This window comes from Lycium ferocissimum, chromosome 2, assembly GCF_029784015.1.
Source record: "Lycium ferocissimum isolate CSIRO_LF1 chromosome 2, AGI_CSIRO_Lferr_CH_V1, whole genome shotgun sequence".
Lineage (NCBI taxonomy): Eukaryota > Viridiplantae > Streptophyta > Magnoliopsida > Solanales > Solanaceae > Lycium > Lycium ferocissimum.
The window spans coordinates 51,597,664-51,624,003 of record NC_081343.1 but is presented as its reverse complement, the minus strand read 5'-3'; the positions used below and the strand labels follow the sequence as shown (position 1 = coordinate 51,624,003).

At 33.7% G+C, this 26,340-nt stretch overlaps 1 protein-coding gene across 1 annotated transcript; it reads right to left on the bottom strand.

Moving 5' to 3' along the window:
- Positions 1–1,859: 1,859 nt before the first annotated feature.
- On the bottom strand, positions 1,860–9,179 carry LOC132047711 (chromatin remodeling protein EBS-like). The gene is made up of 5 exons (XM_059438717.1): positions 9,136–9,179; positions 8,880–9,052; positions 2,951–3,290; positions 2,798–2,866; positions 1,860–1,941 (listed from the first exon to the last, which is right to left on the bottom strand). The coding sequence occupies exons 1-5, from the start codon at positions 9,177–9,179 to the stop codon at positions 1,860–1,862; spliced, it is 708 nt and encodes a 235-aa protein (XP_059294700.1).
- Between the last annotated feature and the right edge of the window lie 17,161 nt (positions 9,180–26,340).

Below are 26,340 nucleotides of genomic sequence, written 5' to 3'. Positions count from 1 at the left end.
TAGCTTCACCCATCTTACTACAGCTCCACCTACATCTTCTTGCGCTTTGGCTCAACCTGGAAAATGACTGGAATTATTAAGCATCACTGTTAATGTGTGTGTGTGTGTGTAAGTGAGTGAAAGAGAGAGAGAGAGAGAGAGAGATTCTAACTATAAACAGGACAATGAAGCATGTTACAAGGACTTAAGTATGCTACAAGTATGTACCAGGCGGGCGTATGACAAGGACATCAGAGAAAATGAGGGCCCCGCCTTAAAGGGTCAATTGACATAGATGGTGAGTAGAATTACAACAATCAACAATCGAAGTGAGGGTCAAAACAGAATGACATTGCAGCATCATCAAAGAGGAGCTGTTGCTCAACAACAAAGTTCCCATGACGGCATAGGTAAGGGGTTCTACTCGAACAAAGTAATCCAAGGTATACAACTGGGGAAGTGTGGATCAAAATGTTAAAACCATTCGCATACATGGCCACTAGTTGATTATTCAAGAATGGCAATGGGCCATGTCACTTCACATCTTTGTGTCCAAAAGAATATTGTTAAAGGAAAAAGGCATAGCAAAGAGCTCAGGTTTGCTAAGGCTATAAAGAGTTGTTTGGTTCACATACTAGTTATGTGAGATATATAATTATGTGGCGAACAATAATGAAATGTTCATTATACAATGATTAACAATATAAGAACTGTTATGCAATATAAGAGCTGTTATGCAGTGAATAATAATAATGAATGTTAACTAGGGATTACTTAATTCAAGAGCAATTTGTCATTGAATACTTCCATCCCATTATTCCTAATACATGTATGCTTATTCCACGTTCTATACCGCATAAAATAATTATATTTATTCCTAAATAAATCAACACAAGTATTATTTAATTTACAATACTAACCAAATGTTACATTAGTTATGTGGGGATTATTTTTTCTTAAACAGACAACCAAACACTGAGTTGCACAAGGCTTAAACGCACCTCTGATATAATAGCCCTACAGTTGCAAAACCGCAAAAGCACACTTCTCAGTCTAACACGCACTAGTACCTATCTTTGGATCTATAACAATTACTTAAAAGGTCACTTGAGTAGATCCTTACAGATCCGTGCCTTGGGATGTATACAAGTGGGAGGACTTCTTTTGTTTCTTTACCTTCCCTTTTTGGATAAAGTAGTAAGATTTTTTAACGAAATGCTGCATTTAGATGATGCCTCAAAGGAGGCTTCCCATAGTCATCTTTAAGCAAAATTATATTCAACATCATGTTAACTAGAAAATGAAACGGATATATAAGAACACGTATTTTAGTCTCTTAGCCAATGCAACACGACTACTTGGCTAATGTAACACACTGTAAGACCCCGGACATGAAGACTTGTGGTAGCAGCAGAGGTTTTTTTTTTTTTTCTTTTTCCTGTGAGATCAGATCGGAGTCAATGGTGCAATCATCTAATAACAAATAACTTTTCACCTTTCATAATTTCAGAAGTTCGTCCACCTAGAAAGTTCTAGAACATGGAGAAAAGTCTGTATATAACGGATTCTGTCCACCCTTACATAAAAGCCCCATCACTTTTTCCTCCCTTTCATCCTTATGATAGGAGATGTTGTTTGTCACCACTCACCACAACATATTTCATACAACAAAAATAATAATGTCGTAATCACAAACTAGTTGGAGTATGATATGTGAATCCCTTTTATCCATTACACTCAATTTGGACCCATTCCAGCATATTCTTATTCATGTTGTCTTAAACAATTAGCTAAAGTGGAGAACTAGTATGAACTCCACCTTTTCACATGTTAAAAATCAATCAATAACAGCTAAAACAAGGCAAGAACATACTACCTTGTCAGCAATCGGAACATACAAATTGTTTATCCTTTAGTTGTTCAGCTTTCTCATTAGACATGCCCAAACAGTGGGGATGATACCTACAAAGATCAAGGAAACGAATCGTAAGAAATGAAAGCATGCAATTCTTTTAAAACTGGAACATGATCCTAGCTGGTTTTTTGGTTTAACAAACCAGATCGGCCATGAAGGTACAGTCTTGTCTTCAGAGCAGTGGTTCTAACTAACAGATACAGATTATGTACAATGTGGAACTCATAAAGTAACTTGGACAGCATCCAACATAACATTAACTCAACCCCAGAATGTGGCAAGATGATCAAGATATGGAAGTCTATTATGTATGCACAGCATGACAACCAATTCAAAACCTATAGATAGGCCTACTGAATTTTTCATGCTGGAAATTAAGGAAATGATACCAATTCAAATCAAGACAATTTCTTGTTCTTCTTTTCTGAAAAGTTGCTACGGGTGGAATATCCCATTACTTAATATCTAGTGCTTTACACAAAGCAATCATAGTGCAAATGTCAGCTGCGACTTTCACCACACAGATGTACTCTTCAATATATTGCAGAGAGTGAATGCTAAGGAAAAATCAGCAAGAACCTTGCAATAGAGCTAAAGAAAGAAGAACTGCACATACAATTTTTTCTTTTTGGAAAACTAGCAGAACTCTCTAAGAAGACAGAGCAGGGTTGGCCCAACTAACTTTTTATTTTTATAAGGAGGGTTAGCCCAACTATTGAGAGGTTCTTTCAGCAGTCATACACTGGCAACAAGAAAGAAGATTTCTACTCTTTTATGTTCCCTATCCTGTTTATTTACTTTAGCATTTCGTTTTCCAGTCTTTGGACGAGACGAAATTAATGTAAGTAATTCATTACTAATACTCAGCAAATTAATCAGAAAGATGAAATGATGTGTGTATACCGCTTCTTGCACTTGTCGCATTCTATCATCAAAACATCTGGGTTATATGGCATCTTGCATTTACAATACCTTCAGAGCGAAAAAAAAAATATATGAGCGGGAAGAACATAACTCAAGTTGAATCAGCAACCAAACGAAATCTCATACACTTACACTTCAACTGCAACACGATCTTGCACAAATACTCCAGTTTTAGATTTATACTCAAACCGACAGTAGTAATCCTCAGGACGGACAGACTCAAGGCTCAAATACTCATCCAAAGTGTGAATCCTGCACTTCCCGTTTATTACGTCAACAGATTGCTCATCGTAGTGGTCTGACAAGAATACCTCCCTTGCTCCATGAAACTGTCTCCGCCCACTCTTTGTCTCCTCTGGCGAGTAATACCATCTAATTCTTATTTTCTTGTTGCCAGGTTCAATTTCCTCTACACGTGCTACATATGGATTCGTATTGGCTTTTTCCGGCCGAATCAACACACAGTCCCCAACTTCATAGTCATAGCAATCAAAACCAAATCTCAGTTATGCAATTCATAAATCACAACTTCATGATAATGATTAAATTTCACTTCTGAAATCCCCAACAACGGCCACATAATTAAGCAGGTAAAGGATTTATATACTACAGAGCATTACAATTTACAAAATGAGCGCACTCATTCAAGTGGTTCTGCTTTTAGGAATGAGTGCAGAGGCAAGCATGTATAAAGAAGCTGGGAAAACACGTCAGAACCAAGAATACATCTAGTTCCAGGCAATGCAAACGTAATTGCTTATATGAATGTATACGGTTTGGCACGAGTAGAAAAACAGATAAATAAATATGTAGGAGAACAACTCAGTAATAAGTAATATCCACAACTAAACAATTTACAAGGAAATTCAGATACAGCTGTTGAATGCACATGGTTTGCAATCGCTGGAGTTACAATTCTCTCAAAAATTTCAACAAGATCTCTACTATCGTTCAAACTCTTCTCAAACAGGTCTTCTTCTTTTTTCGGTTAACTTTTATTGAAGTTTACTGTATTTATCATTTTTGTTATTGTTTATTGCGGTTAGTTTTCTTTCGGTTAACTTTTATTCTCACATGCATGTTCCAGAAAGAGCCCTATATATCTTCTTCTTCAAAATCTAAAGAAAACACTTAATCGCCAAAGTTTTTCCCACATTTTTACTGCAGCAAGTCACTATATGAGTCAAGGTACATAAGAACTGATCCGAACACCACAGTTTTGGAAGAAAAAAAAAATGTAACAAACGACGTTAAAGATTAATGAAGTGGAATGTATATACGAAGCAGTCAATGAGAATACAACTATAGATACCTTTGACAACTGGTTTGTTCTCCGTGACTCGTTTTCTAGGTCGCTTACCAGTACTGGCCATGGAAAATGAGAAATCAAATCTTGTGTATGCTTTCGTAGCTTCTCGAGGATGGAGGCTTTGATTTGATTTCTCCTGAAACTGAAGGGCCTTATTTATACTCCTAGATTTTTTTTATTCTTTTTTTTTTTTTTTTTGGGCTATGCTAACACCAAAGCGCGCGTTTGGTTGGACGAATTGAGGGATCGTTGGGTTTCGAGATGCAGAAATTAATTACCCTCCGTCCCAAATAAGTGTCTTTCTTAGCAAGAAACACACCTATTAAGAAATCAATAAATACAATATGAAATTTATTCAGCTATCTCTATTTATTAAATACTTATTTTTTTAAGAGTTGAGTAACATTTAAAGATGATTACTTTTTAATGCTAAGGGCACAATTAGAAACATATGCCAATTTTTGTTTTGAATTCCTAAGGTGATTTTTTTTTTGTTAATGTACACTTATTTCGGGACGGAGAGAGTATCATTTATTAATATAGGGATTAATTAACACTTATAAGAATTAATTATGCATGAATCGATAATATAGAGATTATTTTCGTTCAATTTTCAGTTTGTTATAGTATAATTTTTGGGATGACAATTAAGGGTGTGCATAGTGATAAATCTGAAATCTGAACCAAATCCAAACATTTAGGATTTTTAATTTAGATTTTGAAATTACAGATTAAATTTCAAATTTAATTTTTAAGACTTTTGAATTTCGGATTTGACACTTAAATTTTTGAATATCCCAAAATCTGAATTTCTATACCTTATATTTAGCCCTAACTCCCGCTACCCTATTTATTAGACATCAACTCATATATTCAATATTAATTACTAAGTCCAATATGTTGGGATTTATTGATTTTCAAGATGACTGCTTTTATTTTATTTTTTTATTATTATTTTTTTGTTGTTGTCGTCGTTGTTAGTATATTTTAAGTATGACATGGTTTTACTATGTTAGACTTGTTAGTTTGAATGACCTTATTAATGCTTCTGTTGCATTTCCTTAGTAATAGTTTCATTGTTTGCATGAATACTTAATTTAGATGATTGTGATTCTTATTTTTTTCAGACTCCTCATCTGTGTTGTTCATCATTAAGTGATTGTGATAGAAATGGAGAATTATTAAGATAATTTAATATGAATACTTTAATTGGATGTTCATTTTCGTAAGAAAAGGAAGTAACGCAACTTATAGGCTCAAAATCGAAAATTTGCATAATGCAAACCAATTAATTCGAAATCAAATTTAAGAAATCTGATCCAATCCGAGCTTATTTGGATTACATCAGCGAAATCCGAAAATCGAAATATAAAATCGATAATTCTCAAATCCGATCTAATCCAACCTATGTACAACACTAATGACAGTCGAACAATTGATTAAAATTTCAAATATATGAAGTGTGGTTCTACATATTAGACTTAATTAGAAAAAGAAAAATATATTTAAGTCTGAAATGGTGAGGACAATTTTATTATTTTGTCATTTACTCTCTTGTTATATCTTATGTGAATATTATTTAAGCAAATTGGGTAAAGTGTAGAAACTCATACTAGGATTGCTATGCAACCAACTGTTTCTTTTATGCTGAAGCCTATATCATGATTATTTCGTTGGATATTGAGACTGAGATATAGGAAAATTTCTGTGTATTTTTATTGATGAACAATGCCTATCATTATACATGTATTTTGTACAGAAAATAAACGGAAATACCAATAAGGAAAATACACTACTGTACCCTTGTACCAATCCTAGAGAGTATATACTAACAAACTAATCCTAGAGAGTATATTAACAAACTAACTAATTTTACACCCTTCTTGTGCCATTCACGTGTTGTTCTCATAGCTGTCATATATGCTCATCTAACGGTCCATACTAACTCTATCATGAGAATGTTGAATGGTGTTGATAGCCTTCCCGTGTTTCACTTGTAGATGAAATCAAATTGGGATTTTTAGGAGTAATTGAAGTCAACACATTGTTGTCTGAAAACCCTAACTTCATCGTCTTCCTTTCTTTCTTCTTTCCTGAGCTAGTTGAAGTTACGATGGAAGATGAAGCTATTCTGGACTTCTCTTCTGCAACGTATTTTGCTTTATACGTACAATCAAACGGCCCACAAGTGCTTTTAGTTTAGTACTCCCTCCATTTCATTTTCATATCTTAGTTTGATGGATCATGAAATTTAAGAAATTAAAAAAAAAAATAGAATATTATGATTTTAAATTAAAAATGTGTATAATATAGCAATAACTCTTTGAAACTTATAGTTTCATATAGGTTGTCTGTGATATTGAAATTAAAGAGATATTAAAAGTAACACCTTTTTAAAAGACTAAAAGGAAAAGTAAGACAAATAAATTAAAATAAATAGAGTAATATTTAACCACTTAATGGATCTAAATAAATCTAAATTATTTGGATCTTTAACAACGTCTAATATTATTCAAAAAATTGTGAAGATGACTTTTCACCAATCACTGGATTGCTTGGAAATAAGATGTGTCATCCAACAGAAGAAGGTGGAGCTGGACAGATCCATCCAAAGCTATTGTGATTCCTTCTCCGCCAAGGACTGGTGGAATTTCAGAATAAATCTTGAGTTAATTCCCGGATGGTCATCTAAATTTAGGGAATTTCCTACAAAAGACATTTTTGTTTTATTTAGGACAATAAATTCATTCAAGTATCACTACTTTCCTCAAAAAGTACCTAAGCAGCTCAAAGTCTCCTTCTCTCCTAATTGGCATGCCACGTCATTAGAGCCCCATATTTTTAAAATAATAGACTTGTTTAACTCATCAAACTTATTTAATCAAACTCATATTGTATGTCCAATCAAATATGAACCGGTTTAAAAATGGCAAAGGAACAAATTAGCATGTAATCTAAATGAACTAGAATTAAAAGATGAATTCTTTAAATCTATAGATTAGTTTTAAAAATTAAAATTAAAATATAAAAAAAATTGAATTTGAGTTACTTTAGAGCTTTAGTTTATATATTGCTAGATATTAACATGACAAGTTGGAATATCTATATCATAACTTGAAATATATTAAGAATGTATTATATTTCATATAAGACTAATAATATAATATTTCAAACTAAAAAATAAGAATACTAATATAATATTTTAAAACAAGTATTATAGTAATGAAAGTTCTGAGAAATAAAAAGATCTAGATGGTATGGAATGGAGATGCCAAAAATTATACACTACGTACATAAATACATAAGAATAAATAACTAAATATAAAGAGGAAATCAGCAATGTTCATTTTTTGGATACTGGATGAGAATTTATACTAATTCAAAAATAATTCATTCCATTATATTACAATTCTAATTCAAAGCAATACAATACTAAATTACAATAACAATACAATCTTCAAGTTCTAGAGACTCTATTACCTCGAGACGTGCTTGTACCATTGCGGCCTTGCCGCCCACACGAACGCTTGTCATGGCCATATTGCTTACATGTAGAGCACTTACGAGAGTAAGTTCTTTCACTAACATCCATTTGATTGGGTCTACGACTCCGTGAATTAATGCCCAATTTCCTGATGTAATCCTTGTCAGCAACCACGAAAACGGCTCGTTTGGCCAATAAGCTTCATTACCAAGTGGGTGGAATTGGCCGGAATATGGTCTAAGTAATTGTGGACCTTGTATACCCCCGCGACATAACTTGTTACCGTTTTTGCCATTCTCTCGAAGCACTTTACAGCATGAGAACACGGCATGTGGTACGTTTTTCACTTACCAAAAGTGCATGTTCTTGTTTCCTCATAAACGGTATGCACGTTTCCACCCTTACCGTTATAATAACTCGTACTAACTTCATACACACGTTGAATGGGGTCATACTAGGTCATTTGGTGAAGCTCACATTTTTTTCTATAATGCTCTATCTTTTTGGAGGGCTTTGGCATCCATGTCCCCTTCGGCTAATATTGTTGTGGCCTGCCTTGTCCTAAATCACAAATCGCTCCACAACCTGCTTGAAAGCCATTCTCACCATTACAGTGATAGGTAGTCCCCGAGCAGGTTTCAGCAAGCTATTGAAAGACTCTGAGCTATTTTTTGTGAGCATGCCCCATCTTTTACCTCCATTAGCATGAAGTGTCCATTTTTCAATTTCGAGCTTCATGAACCAAACGTATGCGGGTTCACTAACTGTCCTGATCAGAACCATTTTTGCAGCCCATTTTCTTTGTTGATGCTCCATCGCAGCCCCTCACATCAATTTGCTTAGAGTGCCATTGTGAAACTTTGATTGCAAATTTTCCTTCAAGCGCCTTAAGCAATAACGATGGTAAACAAGGGGAGGTTGCCACCCCGGTAAATTATTCATATTATACAATATGCCTTTATGACGATCAGACAACACATATATGCCCGTACGATCCTTAATAACATGAGTCTTCAAATGGGTCAAAAAAATCCCCCATGTGTCGTTTCTCTCGTTAGCGGCAATTGCGAAAGTAAGAGGGCATATTAACCCATTGGCATCCATTCCTACTGCAATTAGGAGTTTGATGTCGTATGCACCATATACATGCGTGCCATCTATGGATATCACTGACCAGCAGTGAGCAAACCCATCAATACATGGTTTGAATATCCAAAATATGAAGTTAAAATTTTTACCCCCTATAAGCCGCCACTCTACAACAGTACCAGCATTAAAATGTTGTAGAGCCGCCATATACCTTGGCAATGATTGAAAAGAGGTATGCCAATTTTCAAAGATCATCTGAAAAACGCGACTACGCCCGAGAAATCCCTTTCTGTTGCTTATAGTTTTACCATGTACGGTTTGAACGATTCTAATGCAATCTTTGATAGGGATCCTGCACAAGTTTAAACAAACAATATTTAGTAATGATCTTTTAATTGATTTTAGGCATGTAATGTACTAAGTAGGATAAGTTACCTTGGCGTTTCGGCAACGTCTTTAAGTAACACTTGAGCAATCATGTTTGTATCTAAATTATAATGATTTGCTCGATTGTCTTCCACATCACAAGTGTTTTTTTTGGCGGAATTTTGTGATAGCCCACATACTATCAGGCTTAACAATTTCCTGAAGCAACCACTGACAGCCTTGATCCCGTCGTCTACAAACTAGCCTCCATATATTTGTGTTTGACTGATTAACCTTAACTCCCTCATTTCCTTAAAACAATAACTTTTGATCGCCCGTTGTAATGCCTTTTTAGATATGAACATCATTCCTATTGTAAGGTAGCATTGATCTCTGTTGAGATCCTTTGGTTTAATCCAGGTTTTTAAGCGACTATGATCATCTTCTCTTGTGAAGACAAATGCATCATCACGACCTTGTAGGCTATCAAGATAAGGAATATTATTAGAGTGCCACTGAATTGGCCTTTTAGAAATTGGGTTTTTGCCATCGGTGGTGGTACGTGGTGGTGCATTGGTTCTTGTTTGTTTGGCTTTGAGAAATATTGTTGGTCATACCAACTTGGACATCATCATCATTTTCATCATCAGTTACCTCCGCATTGTTAAGTATTTCATCGTCATCACTTGATGCTTACTCATAATAATTTGAAAAATCTTTATTATCAAGTGCATTCCTCCTCCTACACGAAAAGTAACATATTTTAAATACCAACATATTTATATTTATATATATATATATATATATATATACGGGTTATTTATTATCAAGTTGATGAACTTACTGATGTTGAGAAGCATTATCATGGTGTGGAGAATGATCGACTCCACCGAACTGAGAGGATTAACCAACATCCATATTTGGTACCACTGGTGAGTTTTAAGAATCGTTCCTATAAAGATTTGAAAAATTGTTATTTACCAATTCAAACAACAAATACGTGCAACTACACACAATAATAATATAAAAACGCATATTTACTAATTTTCATTGTAAGCTTGATTAAATTGTTGGCTTAGATTTTCCAGCGGCACTTGACCACTCAAATTGTCTCCATAAGAACTAAAGTCCCCATAAGTATTACCATGAATAGGCTGGACTTGAGGGACTTCTTCTCGAGGTATCTTTTCAACGTATATTTCAAGAACATTAATGGATACTAAATCAATATATTCTTCCAGCAATCCCAAATAATAACTCAAAGATTCATCATCATTGATATTGTGCATGCCATAATGCACTACACCGTTAGATATTGTTTGTGGATATCTGCCTGTTATTGAGATTCCAAACTCAGTGGGTGTAGTTTTCATTCTTTTGTGCATGTAACTGACTAGTGTTTCATAAGTTAAAGTTGTTCGAAATTTAACACGGGCTTTTGGTCTGATACTATAACGAACAGATTAATTGTCCTCAACGATACCTCCATCCCAAAATAGTGAAACCCTAACAGTTAAAGCATTTTGAGACATTTTTTCTATGAACTTTGATTTTTTTTCAATGACTTGTAAGACCTAGGCTTATGAAATTGATAAGTTTTTCACTCGACTAACATTCATGTTAAATAGATTGTTGAAATTGTCATGTATGGTGTGTTGTCAAATCAACACTTACATTGCGCATTAAAATGGTGCGCAATACAAGTGAGAGTCATATTAAAATGGTCAACTAATGCAGCATTGTATTGTCAAATCAAGCCTTTATGTGTCATAGATTCATGAAATTGTCATATGTGGTGTGGTGTCAAATTAACACTTACATTGTGCATTAAAATGGTGCGCAATGCAAGTGAGAGTCATATTAAAACGGTCAAATAATGCAGCATTGTATTGTCAAATCAAACCTTTATGTGTCATAGATTCCTGAAATTGTCATGCATGGTGTGCTGTCAAATCAACACTTACATTGCGCATTAAAATGGTGCGCAATACAAGTGAGAGTAATATTAAAACGGTCAAATAATGCAGCATTGTATTATCAAATCAAGCCTTTATATGTCATAGATTCCTGAAATTGTCATGCGTGGTGAGTTGTCAAATCAACACTAACATCGCGCATTAAAATGGTGCGAAATACAAGTGAGAGTCATATTAAAACGGTCAAATAATGCAGTATTTTGTTGTCAAATCAAGCCTTTATATGTCATAGATTCCTGAAATTGTCATGCGTGGTATGTTGTCAAATCAACACTAACATTGCGCAATAAAATGGTGATCAATACCAGTGAGAGTCATATTAAAACGATCAAATAATGTAGCATTGTATTATTGAATCAAATTTTTATGTGTCATTGATTCCTAAAATTGTTCATGCGTGGTGTGTTTTCAAATCAACACTTACATTGTGCAATAAAATGGTGCGCAATACAAGTGAGAGTCATATTAAAATGGTCAAATAATGTAGCATTGTATTGTCAAATCAAGCCTTTATGTGTTATAAATTCCTGAAATTATCATGCGTGGTGTGTTGTCAAATCAACACTTACATTGCGCACTAAAATGGTGCGCAATACAAGTGAGAGTCATATTAAAATAATCAAATAATGCAGCATTGTATTATCAAATCAAGCCTTTATGTGTCATAGATTCCGAAAATTGTCATGTATGGTGTGTTATCAAATCAACACTTACATTGCGCATTAAAATGGTGCGCAATATAAGTGAGAGTTATATTAAAACGATCAAATAATGTAGCATTGTATTGTCAAATCAAGCCTTTATGTGTCATAGATTCCTGAAATTTTCATGCGTAGTGTGTTGTCAAATCATCACTTACAATGCGCATTAAAATGGTGCGCAATTCATAACATCCAAATTCACTCCTCAAAGAGAAAGTGTACACGGTCGTATGCAATATAATTTACCCAACTATGAGTCAAGGTCAATTCCACAGGAAATAATATACTAGGCGATTTAAACAAGTAAGGAATTAGCACCTACTACGCTAAGCCAAACACTCAATATTTGATTTTTGTTTTAACAACTAACAAAGATAAAACTAACTAGAAAGTGGGTAAAATGATCAATGGCCACAAGTATGGATACAAAAGTGATACGAATCGATTTGGGGAAAAATACCAAATCGATACCTAAACGCGGAATTAAAGATAAACAAGAAATTGCAGATGAGAATTGAAGAAAAAGGATGAGAAAAGAGGATAAAAGCAAGATCCAAATAGGGTGAATTTATGGGCAATCTTGGATATATTAAATCCAACACCTCCCAATTTAATTCAATCCTAAAAGAATATATACTATTTGAAATCAAGGCAAGAGTGATTCAAATGAATCCACAAATCAACAACCCTTCATGAAATCAATGGAATTAAACGGTTCAAAGACCAACAATGGAATCCACCATTAAATCTACTAAACTAAGCTAAAGCCCTAGCTAAACAAACTATGATAATCCTATCATCACTCAAATATTCATCATCAAAATCGAAGTAATGAAATGTCTAAGTCTAGCATTTATACTCCTAGACTAAAGAAGACTAAGTTATTACAAAAATGTCATTAATGAGACAAGGGCCTTGTTTGGCTAGTCTTCTTAGTGTAGTCTTCAATTCAAGGATTGACCTTCAATGGCCAAACACGTCCCTCCTTGCATAGATGACCCTCTAATCAACCTTGCATGCATGACCTTCTTGCAAGCATAACCCTTATTGCGCCAAGTCGCCACTTGCATAAATAGTCCTTTGCGTAAATAGCCACCTCGAGCTCTAAATCCCCAACCAAGCAATCTCCCAAACCTTGTAGGATTCCACCTCTATGAAGCTCGTAGAGACTTGGCTCTCATCAATTATCATCATCAAGTGTGTAGTGTGGAAATACACACTTGAGACCCTTTGAAACACTCCAAATGTGGTGAATAAGCTCTAATGAAGATCATAGACTCTAAGTTAAGCTCCACCACGAATCATAGGCTCTATAAATGCACTCGAGCCAATGAGAATCATATCAAAAAGAAATTACGCTCAATTAACGATCTAATGTATTTCACGATTTTACAACTATGAGTGAGTTTATGCTGCTAATTAGATAATCTCATCAAAAGTCTCTCGACCAAATTGATGAATGTCATTACTAAGCTTTCTCAAGCCTTAGAATGTGAAAAATACTAACAATCAATATAATCTCAAGTAACTTTCCTATCTCTAGCTTAAGTTATTAGATGGGTTTTAAAGCCCCAAATTCTTGTTAATTAATCTTTCCCAACCTCAATCTTTCTCTCTCGATCTCAAATCGAAGTAAATGGGCGGGTGTTAAGGTTAGCTAATCCCTTAAGAAACATTAAAGAACAAAATTAATTAAAACAACATTAACTCACTTCATTAGCAATAAAAATCATTCAATACGTAAGTAAAACAAGAGTTTCATCCAACACTTTAATCATAGAATATTTCCATAAACAAGATTCAAGTGAAGAAAATAAATACTACACACTTAGATATTCATTATAAAGCAAGGAATCAAAGAAATGGAGAAAAGTTTAAGAAAGTTCTCAACCCAATTCTTCAAATCTTCAACCCCAAAATGTGGAGCAAATCCCTAGCCTCCAAAACTTGTGTTTTTGTGCCAAAGATGATAGTAATTTACCCCAAGTCTTGCTTTTATACTTCCCCAACTTTTTCACTCAAAATAAGACCAAAATAACCCCATATTTTCAGATTTTACAAAACTGTCCAGATTTTGTAAAACTATCCAGTTTTTGCAAATCTGTTCGTTTTTGCATTTTTAGCCACTTTTTCAGTTTTCTTCAATTTGGTTTCTTTTTTACTTGTTTTTCACTTGATTTTTTCCAAAGCTCTTCTCAATCATATGAACCTATAAAATGGAAGTAAATAACATTAAATGCACTCTTTTCTCAATCAAAATATAGCAACAATCTAAGATTAAAAAAGAAATAAGTTGGTAAAATACCAGCTTATCAACAATACAAGTGAGAGTCATATTAAAACGGTCAAATAATGAAGTACTATATATAACATGATTGACAATTTCAGGAAGCATTCACATTAAAACGAGTTATCATGTCATTCTACACCCAATTTAGTAATCTTGATTCTATTACATGTTTTACCCCAGGAAACATACTCAAAGCAATGGTTAGGACATGGGAACTAGATGAAGATTTTCAATACTCAATAACCCTAACAACAAATTCAATCGAGAATACAATAATAAAATGAGAGAGGAGTGAGATTGGCGTGTTAGGGAGGCTGCAGCACTGGAGCAAAAGTTAGCGACAGTAGACGCCCAAAAAAAGGGTGCTATTTTCAATGCCTTGTGGAACACCACAAGACTTTAATTTTGCTCTTAACCGTTTTCGCAAAGAGAGCAATCGGATGCAAATACGTTACCTTAGGGTAGAATATGGTGTACATGGTAGCACAAGATCTAGATTCAAGTGGGATTCGAACTGTGAGATGTCCGATGAAGATTAATATTTTTTAATATAAAGTAAGTAGGTAGGGTCATAAAGACCACCCCCTCCCAACTAGGGGTCCATGGGGGTTTGCAACTGTATAAGTAGCCCTTTCTTTTGTTATTAGACTACAACGTATTCAATGTCGAGTAGTAGAAACGCAGCTTGGTCTTTACTCCTTCCAAAAGAACCAAATAGCAGTGATGATGAGAGTTCAAATCATAGCAGTTTTTCGAGTGATAACAGTGATTTCAAACTAGACGAAATCTCCACCTTCTTATAGAGCGTAATGATGATTTCTACAGCGTAAAATATTCAGATCGATGAGAATAATATTGCGGTTTACACCGAGAATGTTCACATCGGCTCGCCGAATCAAAACATCTTGTTCGTGACTTCGAAAATTTCAACGCTCCAATCCCAACAAGGTACTTAATAACCATGCGTCGAGTAGGTCCAGAAACTTGTGAGCTTGCCGTACAAAGGATTAGAAAAGAAAATAACAGAATGCTGACAAGACGTTATAGATTTTACATGCTAAAGTTGGCCGAAGAACAAGCATCATCAACCGGTAGAGAACTAACATCTACTGAAAAAAGATGTGTCTTAAGAAACCGCCAATATTTTTCTGAGGACGATATTGAGGACTTCTATTCTGATGAAGATTAGGGGTTATTTAAGTTCTTTATAAATTTCTGACTCATGCGGTTAATTTGTATTGTTAGTTTATGATGACGTCATCAATAAGAAAAAAATTAGTACATTTTAAATTTGCTTTGATTGTTTAAGTCTATTATTAATTTATAGAGTTAATAATACATAAAAAGTTCAACAACTGATAATTTAAAGAAAAAACTAAAATAAATTAGTACATAAAGGGTGCAGATTACATTATAGATTAAAGGGTAACAAAAACAAATTACATAGGAATATTAAACTTAATAAACAAAATACACAGAAATAATAAACAACAACTAGATAGCACAAATAATCTTCAAGCACTTTACAATGCCAAAAATGATGACCCGGATTATATGGGGTCCTTGATAATTTTAGTTTACAATAATAACCGCATTAGCAAACATCGGATTCTATAGCAAAGTTTGAGTTTTGAGACATGGTTTTGGGGGTGCAAAAGTGTGTTGAAGGGGGTGAAAATGGAGGAAATGAAGGAGAAGAGTTTGATAAAAATTGGCTTAGTGTTTTAGGGTTTTTGTGGAGGCCTATTACGCACAGATTCTGTGCGCGAAAGGACTTAAGCGTAAAGTTACACTTTGGGCCTATCCTGTGCGCGAAACCTACTTATGTAATTTTTTTTTTTTTATATAGACTAAAAAAGTCGTGGACTCCAAAAAAAGAAACACGGAAAATATCATATAGTACTATTTCCTTGGAGATCAAACTAAAACGGCATAAGCGGAGAAATTTGCATATGCAGATCAAAGTTTAAATTCTTTTATACACCTTTTAGAAAAGTTAAAAAGGAAAAACAATGGTTGAAAGCGTAGGCATCTGAAAATTTTAAAATCTAAGTCCTATAAAGTTGTACTAAATTCATAAATTTAAGAAATGAAAAAAAAAAAAAAAGAGAATATCGGATGCAAATTAGGATTATTTAATTTATCTGGAGAAAAACGTTTATATATACATAGATAGAGGGTGTATTTACAAAACACGACGATACTTTTAAGTTTTCAAAATCTAACATTAGAAAACTTACAAAACCTGTACAAAATAACAAATACAGTAAAAAAAAAATTAATATACAGTAAAGCATAACCCAAAGATCACATAACCGTTCAGTATCTTTCTCCCCATAATATCTCCCTGCGATTTTCTCTCTCCAATTCCACCATAATTCATGACAGTTTGAAATTGATTCCATTAAGCGGCATATCCTCCCCATCACTATTGAAGAGGCTTAAAATTCAATTATAGTAAATGAAATTTCAGAACTCATAAAACGTTGAATATAAAAAATTTCGGATCAAAAATTTCGTATTCTAGCAATGGCAGATAGCACAATTCATTCAATAATGGTACAACACAATGAAAGGTGGGACGCATCAGGTGGGTATATCTTAATGCCGAGTATTTTTATGTATTGTGCCTGTTTAATAGCATAGATATGTTTCATGAGAAGTTGTGTATAAAATATGTATGACAGTTGAATGTAAAAGGTATATATGTTGATTTCAATAATGTGCTGATACTATGTATGTACTTTGTATTATATATGTATCATAATCTTGTAAATTACCTATTTTTTTATTAACTTTTTAACAGGTAGATTATGAAATTGAAGGAATATTATACAATGTCTATTCAAATTTCAGTGGATTGGTCTCTGTGATTGCTGCTCAACTAGGAATAGATACCCCAATTCAAATATTGGAGATTAAATACATTGTTAGTGATTGATGTCCACCAATGATCATACACAACGATAAGTTAGTTTAGCAAGATTAGTTGCGCCAAAACACCACACCCCACAAAAACAAAAAAAGATTTGTTTACCAAAAAAACAAGCTTAAATCTAGGGCTTTGTTTTGTTGCTGTCGTCACCATGCCATTAGCATCTAACAAGTTGCAATTTGCATCAGAAACAGATATTACACTTAACCTCTCTATTAATACGTTAGCTGTAAGTTTATGCACGTAATTTAGTACTCCCTCCGTTCCTAAAAAATTGTCTTAGTTTGACTTAACACAAAGTTTAAGAAATAAAGGAAGACTCTTAAAATGTGTGGTCTAAAATAAGCCTTAGATAAATGTATAGCTGTAAATTATCTCATAAAGTTAAATTGTTTCTAAATATAGAAAGGTGACAATCCTTCTGGGACAGATTAAAAAAAAAAAAAAAGACAATCTTATTGGGACGGAGGGAGCATTTTTTTTCCCAATGGAGTTTTGTTGGAATGTCCAGGAGTCTAGAGATAAAGAGAAATCGAAATGTTATCGATATGGAGTTAATATGAATGTTAAGAAACGAAATGATATAGGTATCAAATTCACTAGAATTAATTTTTGTAACTTTGTTTGAGCTTATTGAAAATTATTCCGGTTCTTCTTATCCGTGCTTTAGTTAAAAATGTTAGTTTTAAATTATTTGTCGCTTTAGAGAATCAATAAATCGATAATTTTCTCTTTTCTAATTATACCATTACAGCTTTAAGAAGGCATAAGCTCGTCAATTATTTATTTATATATATACACGCTAAAAAGTCAAATATCCTACAGAGATATTAACATTTTCGGTCTCTGGCAAAGTTATTGATAAATTTTACTTTTGGTTCTTATGATATATGACTTAGCATATTTAACCTTCAATTAATTAAAATGTATTTTTAGTCCCTTCATATGAAAATATGTCGTATTTAACTATTTATAGAACTATATTGCCCTCAAATATGAAATAACAATAATTAAGTGATGGAACGGTTGATACTTACGGTAAATTTGTGAATATTCACTAGCAAAGGGATCAAAAGTGCATAGGTCAATTAACTGGAAAAAAATTTGTGCTTAGTCACGTATCATAGAATTAAAATAAAAAATTACCATTAACTGATGGACCACATCAGCACAAGTGTTATTAACCCTATGGCACATGATTAATATTCCTATCAAATGATCAGTTCTTAATAGGCGTCTCAGAATCTTAAATGACTGATAAAAAATAAAAATAAAAACAAAAACCGAAGCAAGTACTATTATTGGGGGAACATAGTAATATCAATATTGAGAACTATTGAAAGCTTTCGATGTGGAGAAATTTCTTGCTTAAATTCAGCTTCCTCTCTTAAGCCGGGAGGCACGTAATTAAATTAACAATTTGCTTTCCCTTTTCTTGCAAATCTGTTTGAGAAAATGGACCATTATTACTTTATAATTTGCTTTTGAAGCCTGAAAAAATAATTTTAAATAATCTTGTAATTTAAAGCATGCATCTTTCCAAATATAAGAAATCATTGAGCATTATTCGCAACTTAAAGGTTAACATTTCAATTATGACAATACAATTTTGCATATTTATTGTGTTATTTATATATCAGACACAAAATCCCTTATGTTTACGAGTTTAAGGAAATAAATCAATTCAGTCATTAATTAGGAATTCTATATATAATAAACATAAAATGTTCTAAATTTTCTATGACAGAGAGTAGGGTCACAGAGTTGGATAGGTGGGCTTCTATCTTTGAATAGCTTTTGAAAAAGAGGTGCACATGATATTTTAGGCAAATCTCATGTCGAAATGGAAGAAGTGAAAAACTTTATAAAATATAACACAAGTTCACATGGTACGCACGCTTTTGGCCTCGATGATGACATAGCCTAAGGGACAAATACGTGATGCATGTTAGGCCAAAGTGGGCATTACGTCTCATGAGCTTGGGCCATGGCAAATATCGTATCAGAGTCGGACACTCTCTCAATATAGTATTAGGGCAAACCTTAGCGAGTCTGCTGAGTCCCTAAGGGGAAGGGTGGATCACAGAGAAAGACTAGCAGAATTCTATGCGGATAATTAAGTTCCTGAAAGAAAAAAGAAAAAAAAGGATGCATATGATATCATGGGTGAATCCCACGTCTAAATGGAAAAGGAAAGTGAATAGATTTATAAGTACGTATCACAAATTTACATGATACGTTCGCTTTTGGGCTTAATGATGATGTAACCCAAGGGACAAATTTGTGAATCCTGTTATGACAAAGCAAAGAATACGTGTCTTGAGCTTGAGTTGTGACATTATATGCATTTAATTTACTTTTGGTTAGTAGAATAGTTACACGCGAATTGAAGAAAGCAAAAAAAAATAAAAAAAATTAACATATTGATTATTGACCTTCATATATTAGGGATTCATTGTAATCATTTTTTTTTTTTTTTGAGCACATGGGATGTTCGGAGGCATGCTTGACTAGTTTTGTAATATTTTCCCTGATAAACAAAACAGAAGTACATTTCCAACAATTAGGACAAGTAGATAAGATATGCTAAATTATAATCTACAGAGAAAAATATTGAGCGCGCATCTTTTTTTAAACATCAAATGGTCAATCAGGTATATACATATACACACACCACTATCATGAAGTACATAGTTTCCGTAATCTTGTGCTCGAGAAATACTCTGATGCACCTACCATTAATTATATATCATACATAGATTGCACGGGATTAGATTTAAGTAAATCTACCTAAACTTGAATTTGGATTACAAATTTGATTCTTTCTAACTGAAAAATGAAATAAAGAAAACATATTGTTATTGTTTTTTGCAAGCAGTCATCCAGTAGTTACACTCACGCAAGTCTTATAAGGAGATAAGCAAGAGAAAATAAATTTTTGGCGATGCTAATTTCTATGGTACCTAGAGGTCAAGCTATCTTTTGTATAATATATACTTTACATTTTGAATGGTATTCCAGTTTATTTAAAATTAAAAGTCAACGATAAACCTCGATCTAAATCTTTTGCTAATTTTTAAAAAATATCAAAAAATGATTATCAATAATAAAAACAAACTCTCTAAAATAGAGACAGTGGTTTTTTTTTTTTGGTGAAAGACAGTGGTTTTCACCTCAAGTGACAACTCCATATGGCTTGATTAGTTGTTTTATTTTATTGGCAAAAGACATAAATTGACTCTTAAATTTCCCTCAAAAGTCATTTTCACACTTCAACTATCTGGCGATCCATTACACACTTAATATATTTCAAAGTGATATTTTTTTTACCTCCTAGAAGCTGATGTGACAAAAATAAAAATTATAATTCAAAAATAGGCAAGTGAAGTCAAAATTAAAAGAAAAAATAATTTTTAAATAATTCCTCCACCACCTCTGCCCCCCCCGCCAAACCCCACCCCACCCTACCTCACCCCCTTCTCTTCCAGCTTCAAACCACCGCCACCGCCGCCCCGCCCTCCCTTCTCCTCCACCTTCACGCCACTCTACCCCAGCCCCAAACCCTTCTTCTTCATTTCACCAACACCACCCTCCCCCCTTCCCACTGCCGTTCTCCTCCCCCTCCCCGGTCAAACTCCACCACCAAAGCAACAACCCTCCATTGATATACTTGTGAAATTTACATTGATAGCAAATTTGTTGCCATCTAACGTTGATAGCAGTAGTAGTAGTAAATTACTCCGTCCAAAATGGCATCAAATCTCTAATCTGTTGATGCCATCTAACGTTGATACCAGTAGAGATTTGGTGCCATTTATTTCTAATCTGTTGTCCCACAAATGCAAAAAGATTCCATCTTTTTAAAAAGGCAGTGTTGATATTTTTCTAATCCGAACCCGGATCTAAATTTGGTGACCAAAAAAAGAAGAAGATCAGAAAAAAATGGGAGCTCGCCGGAAAATATTGAAGCTCGTTGAAAACAACGGTGGTTATATAATAAGAAAGGGAGCAAAGATGAAGAAGAAAGGGAGGGTAGGGGAAGGGAAAAGGAAAAAAATATAAAAATTAAAAATTAGAGGATTTTCGACGTGCCACTGACGTGATATTGATGTGGCGAGAGAGTGTGTACATCCTCCCCTAATATAACTGGTTATATGTGCATCAGGGGTTAAAAAAATATCACTTTGAAATATATTAGGTGTGTAATAGATCGGCAGGATAATTTAAGTGTAAAAAAATGACTTTTGAGGACAAACTTAAGGGTCAATTTATGTCTTTTGTCTATTTTATTTAATTAACTATCATATTCCCAAGAGTACTGTTTCACATGTATAATAACATTTTTCTTCATTTTCATTATTCTTTTATTAGTTTTACCTCTTTATTTTTGTCTTTTCGAGCAAGAAGGAATACACTAATAAAACAAGTTGTTTTAGTCGTGTTAAGACTTGGGAGGCCATTCCTTCGTGAGTGTACAAACAAAACATGTTGAGTGAGTCATTGAATAGATCATATCGTTGTTTTAATTTATTTATTGTATCAATTAGTTTTTATAGAAACAAAATAATATGTCTCTTTCTATTTATAAAGAGTATGATCGAAGATAATAAATAAGAGATCCAAATATAATGTGGATTTTGAGTTGATTTGGCACAAATCTACAACTAGTTGCAAGTATAGATATTGAGGCATAACTATTGCCACTATATTTTAGTCTAATTTTTTTTTTTTTTCATAAAAAGAATCAAGTGAACTCTCTTTTTTCCTTTTAGTCTAATTCAACCGCTGTACATCTGCATAATTACCTATCCTTACACACAACATGCTTCAAATCAACCCACAAAATTATTCTACAGAAAGCTACATCATTACGGGTAATTCGCAGAATTGCCCTTCTTTTGGGGTGGCCTTTAAATTTTGCCCCTCATATTTGAAATCTTTAAATTTTGCCCTTCGGCTAAAATCCATAGGTTCCAGGTTCGAACCCACACGCAATCAAAAATTTAAAAAAAAATTCGCAAGGCAGAGTTTAAATTTCGCTATGCCCCCAACAGCATACAATTGTGAAGGAATTACAAAAGTCATGCGGACCGCATACTTATGCCTTATGGGCGATTTGGCATAAGTATGCCGGTCCAGTATAACTTTGATAATTCCTTCACAAAGTTATGCCGGGTCCGGCATAAAAGTTTGCCCATTAAAAGTATGCCCCCACCGGCATAAATTTGTGAAGGAATTACCAAAGTTATGCCGTACCTGGCATACTTATGCCTTATGGGCAGACTTGGCATAAGTATGCCGGGTCCGGCATAACTTTGATAATTCCTTCACAAGTTTATGCCGGTCCGGCATAAAAGTTTGCCCATTAAAAGTATGCCCCCATGCAAGGCATAACTTTGTGAAGGAATTATCAAAGTTATGCCGGACCCGGCATACTTATTCCAAGTCTGCCCATAAGGCATGAGTATGCCGGGTCCGGCATAAAATTTGTAATTCCTTAAAAAAAGTATGCCTGGTCCGGCATACACGCGACCCAAACCTTGTCTTGCGATTTTTTTTTAATTTATGCTTGAGCGAGGGTTCGAACTCAGAACCTCATGATTTCGGCGTGAAAGCTCAAAGTTGCAATGCGAATGGCAAAAATTAAAGACCAGCAATATGAGATGCATAATTTAAAGACCACAAATATGAGGGGCAAAATTTAAAGACCACCCCAAAAGAAGGGCACTCCGCGCAAAAAAATGCATCATTACCCCATAATTACTGGCCCAATTGTCCAATAAGGATCGACAGTGCCGCAACATGCTTAAAATTAACAACGATTTTTATGGTCCTAGAAATAATAAATTGGAGCATAAACAACATATAGGGGTGGCAAGACCAGTCCAAACCCATTTAACCCGCCCAATTCACCCAAGCTTTAATGGATTTGGGCTAGAGTGATTTTGAAGATGGGCTAATTTGGGCTAGCCCAAGTTGACCCATCACAAATCATCAACCCAAATTGGCCCATCAAATGAGCCCAAACTGACCTATGAATTGTCTTCCATTCATAAGAATAAAAGCTACAAAACATGATTAACTTCTTTTTTAATTATTATTTTTGTAATTATTTTTATTTTTTAAAATGTTCATGTTTTACTTTTCTTTAGAAAAAAATATTTTTATTTTATTTTTTATTTTCTTATTTTTTATTTCCTTATTTTAAATTTTTTACTAGTAACTTTTTATTTTTAAGTTTTTAATTTTTTTTTCCTGAGGGTCTATGCTAAGCCGTTTTTGCTTAACCTATTTTCGACCCACCATATTCGACCTACGTTTGCCACTCTTAGTTATGTACAAGACAACCATAAAAATATATAAATAAGACAAAGGGGCAAAATAGAGGAATTTGACAAAATCAATATTCATTACGTCAATTAACATTTAGTTTTCTTTTGATTTATTTTCGGAATAGTTTCGAATATAAATTATGTACTGGGATAACTTATGTGGAAATATTTACAGTGAATATCTTTATTATTTTGAGTAAAAACATATGTTTGAGTTTTTTTTAATATCCAAAAAGTGTATAAATTTGATTTTCAAAACATCCTTTATTTAGAAAAGCATGAACGAAAAAATATTTACAATCAAAGAATATCGATATTTTTAATTTTTCAAAATGTTGAAAAGGTGAGTTAAGTTTGGCGGGTTGGGTTATGACCCTTCATTTAGCTCATTTTGACCCAACCCATCTTAGCCCAAACAAGCTTTGAGCAGGATTGGGCTTTGACGCATCTATAGGTTCAACCCATCTTGACCCGCCCAACTTTAGCCCAAATTGCCCACTTGCCACCCCTAACAACATAGGAGGTGACGGTCGACACTGTTGATTTGTAATGAATGAAAATAATTGAAGAGAAAAGACATCATATCCCCCCCAAACTTGGCACGAAAACTCACTTTAGCAACTAAACTTAGCTGGTAATTATTTACCCCTAAACAACTTATACATCAATTATTTTGAACCTTACGTGGCCCATACAGGTTGAGAGGTGGGTGTTGTTCCACTCGCCGTACGATAGGTCCACGTCATTAATTTTTTTTTTTTTTAATTCCTCTAAATTTATTTTATTATTTCTTTAGTTTCTCCCTTCTTTTTCCTTTTTTCCTATTTTCTTTTCTTTTCCACATCCATCCATGCGGATCTTACTTTAATGGCAAATTCAAGTTTCCTCCATTAAAGACGCACGGGAGAGCTTCATCATCATCACTTCTCCTTCACTCCACAATCCATAAATTAACAACATCAAACCATACCAAACATCATATACTGCTCTCCAAAACGTCAACATTTTTCACCCATTATTACTATTATTAGCAAACCCATTTCTTCCATAACCATTTTAGTGGCTCTTCCTCAAAATTAAAGACCATCCCATTTGAAGGACAAACCGTGCAATTTCTTTATTTTTTTGTTGTTGCTACTGCCCCCGTCCCTCCGCCCCCACTCACCCCTCCTCTCCCTCTCCTTCTTCCCCATCGTTTCAAGCTTACTACAGCAATTCAAGTGAGTCTTTTGCTTTATGTGCTTTATAGCGAAGATATGAAGCTTCAAAGGAATGACGTAACAAAAAGTGAAGAAATAAGTGATTTAGATAAGTGGGTATTGTTTAAATTGGGAAATTTTCGAAATTGGGTTTGACCAACAACAACATACCCGGGGCAGTGTATTCTTTCTTAGTGGTAATAAAGTAAAGGTGAAGGAATCGCAATGGCATTAAAATCGTACTCGATTCTTCAATGCCATTAACGTTAACTTATTTTGTTCTTCAATGGCATTATCGTTAACTTATTTTGTTCTTCAATGGCATTAACATTAACTTATTGTATATGCTCTCTTCAATTTATCTAGAAAAAGAAAGGAAAAAAAATTAAAAAAAGAAGAAGAAAGAAGATGAGGATCGAGAGCAATATAGGGGGAGGATGGGGAAGAAGGAGTTAGAAGAACGGGAAAGGGAAAAGATTGAGAAAGACAAGGAAAAAAGTTAATTTAAAATAGAAAATAAAATATTAAGAAAATCTTAATATATCATCCAATTAGAAGATGACATACGTACAGTTGGGACCACTTTTAGTATTATTTTTTTTTTTCATCCCACGCGCTTTTAAGAAATTGGTACACTTTCTTGCCACGTCACCAAATTAAGGGGTAAATAATTACCAGTTAAGTTGTTTAGGGGGGTAAATAATTACCAGTTAAGTTTAGTTCTTAAAGTGAGTTTTTTTTCCAAGTTTCGGGGGAAAATGATGTCTTTTCTCATAATTGAAACATTTCCGTTACACATAGAAATTAAAGATTTCCCAATACGGAGAGGATCAACGAATCTTATCATTGAGAGGCCATCACCCTTAACGAGGGTTTCAGATTTTAGCTCTAAAATTCTAAGTCATAAAAATAGAATTTGCCTAAATTGTTAAAGATATCTATTAGTACAGCCTTTTTTGACCCATCTAATTCAACACATCTAGCTGATATGTAGCCCAAATTAACTCATGAGAAATTTCTCAAAATAGTTTTAGAAAAGAAAGTTTTTATTAACTAACTAAACGAATTATAAAAAAACAAAAAAAAAGAAATTAAGTAGGTGTTTGGCCATAGATTACAAATAATTTTTCACTTTATTTGAAATTTGTACAGTTGGAGTTGGAGTTGAGGGTAGAGTTATGGTTGGTTATTTCTTGCAAAAAATATTTGGAATAATATTCACGCTTGAATATACTTTTCAAATTTGAGATACAATTTCAAAAGTGAAAATTGAGTTGGAAAATGGGTTATAAGTTGTTTTCCAAATTTGAAATACAACTTCAACTAAATTAGATTTGAAATTTTCATAGCGAAAACACGTATTTTTAAATAAAGTGAAAAATTATTCCAAAAAAAAAAAAAAAAGTTTAATAATTTTTGTGGCTAATTAACGGGTCCTAAGACTTGACAAGAGTCGGATAGAATGGGTTATAACCCATTATTTAGCCCATGTTAACTCAACTTATTTCAACTCAAGTAATCATTGGTTGCGTCAATTACCTGTCTTTTATTATTTCAGATCATCACTCTTATCTAGGAATGAAATGTCATTAAGAAAGAATACTTTCCCTTTTAATTAACTGCACAAGACAAAGATCAATTACTCGGGCCAATTGATTTCGAATGACATATATATGAGATCTTGTCATATAATACAAAATAATCAAAATGGAAGGGGACGGAGGTGGGAAAAAAACATATACACGCTTTCTCCCTCTCATTTTGTTTCAAGGTTTTGTTTGTGCTGTCTTAAAAATGGGCGGAATTGTCGGCATGAAAATGGAAAAAGGGTATGGAAAAAA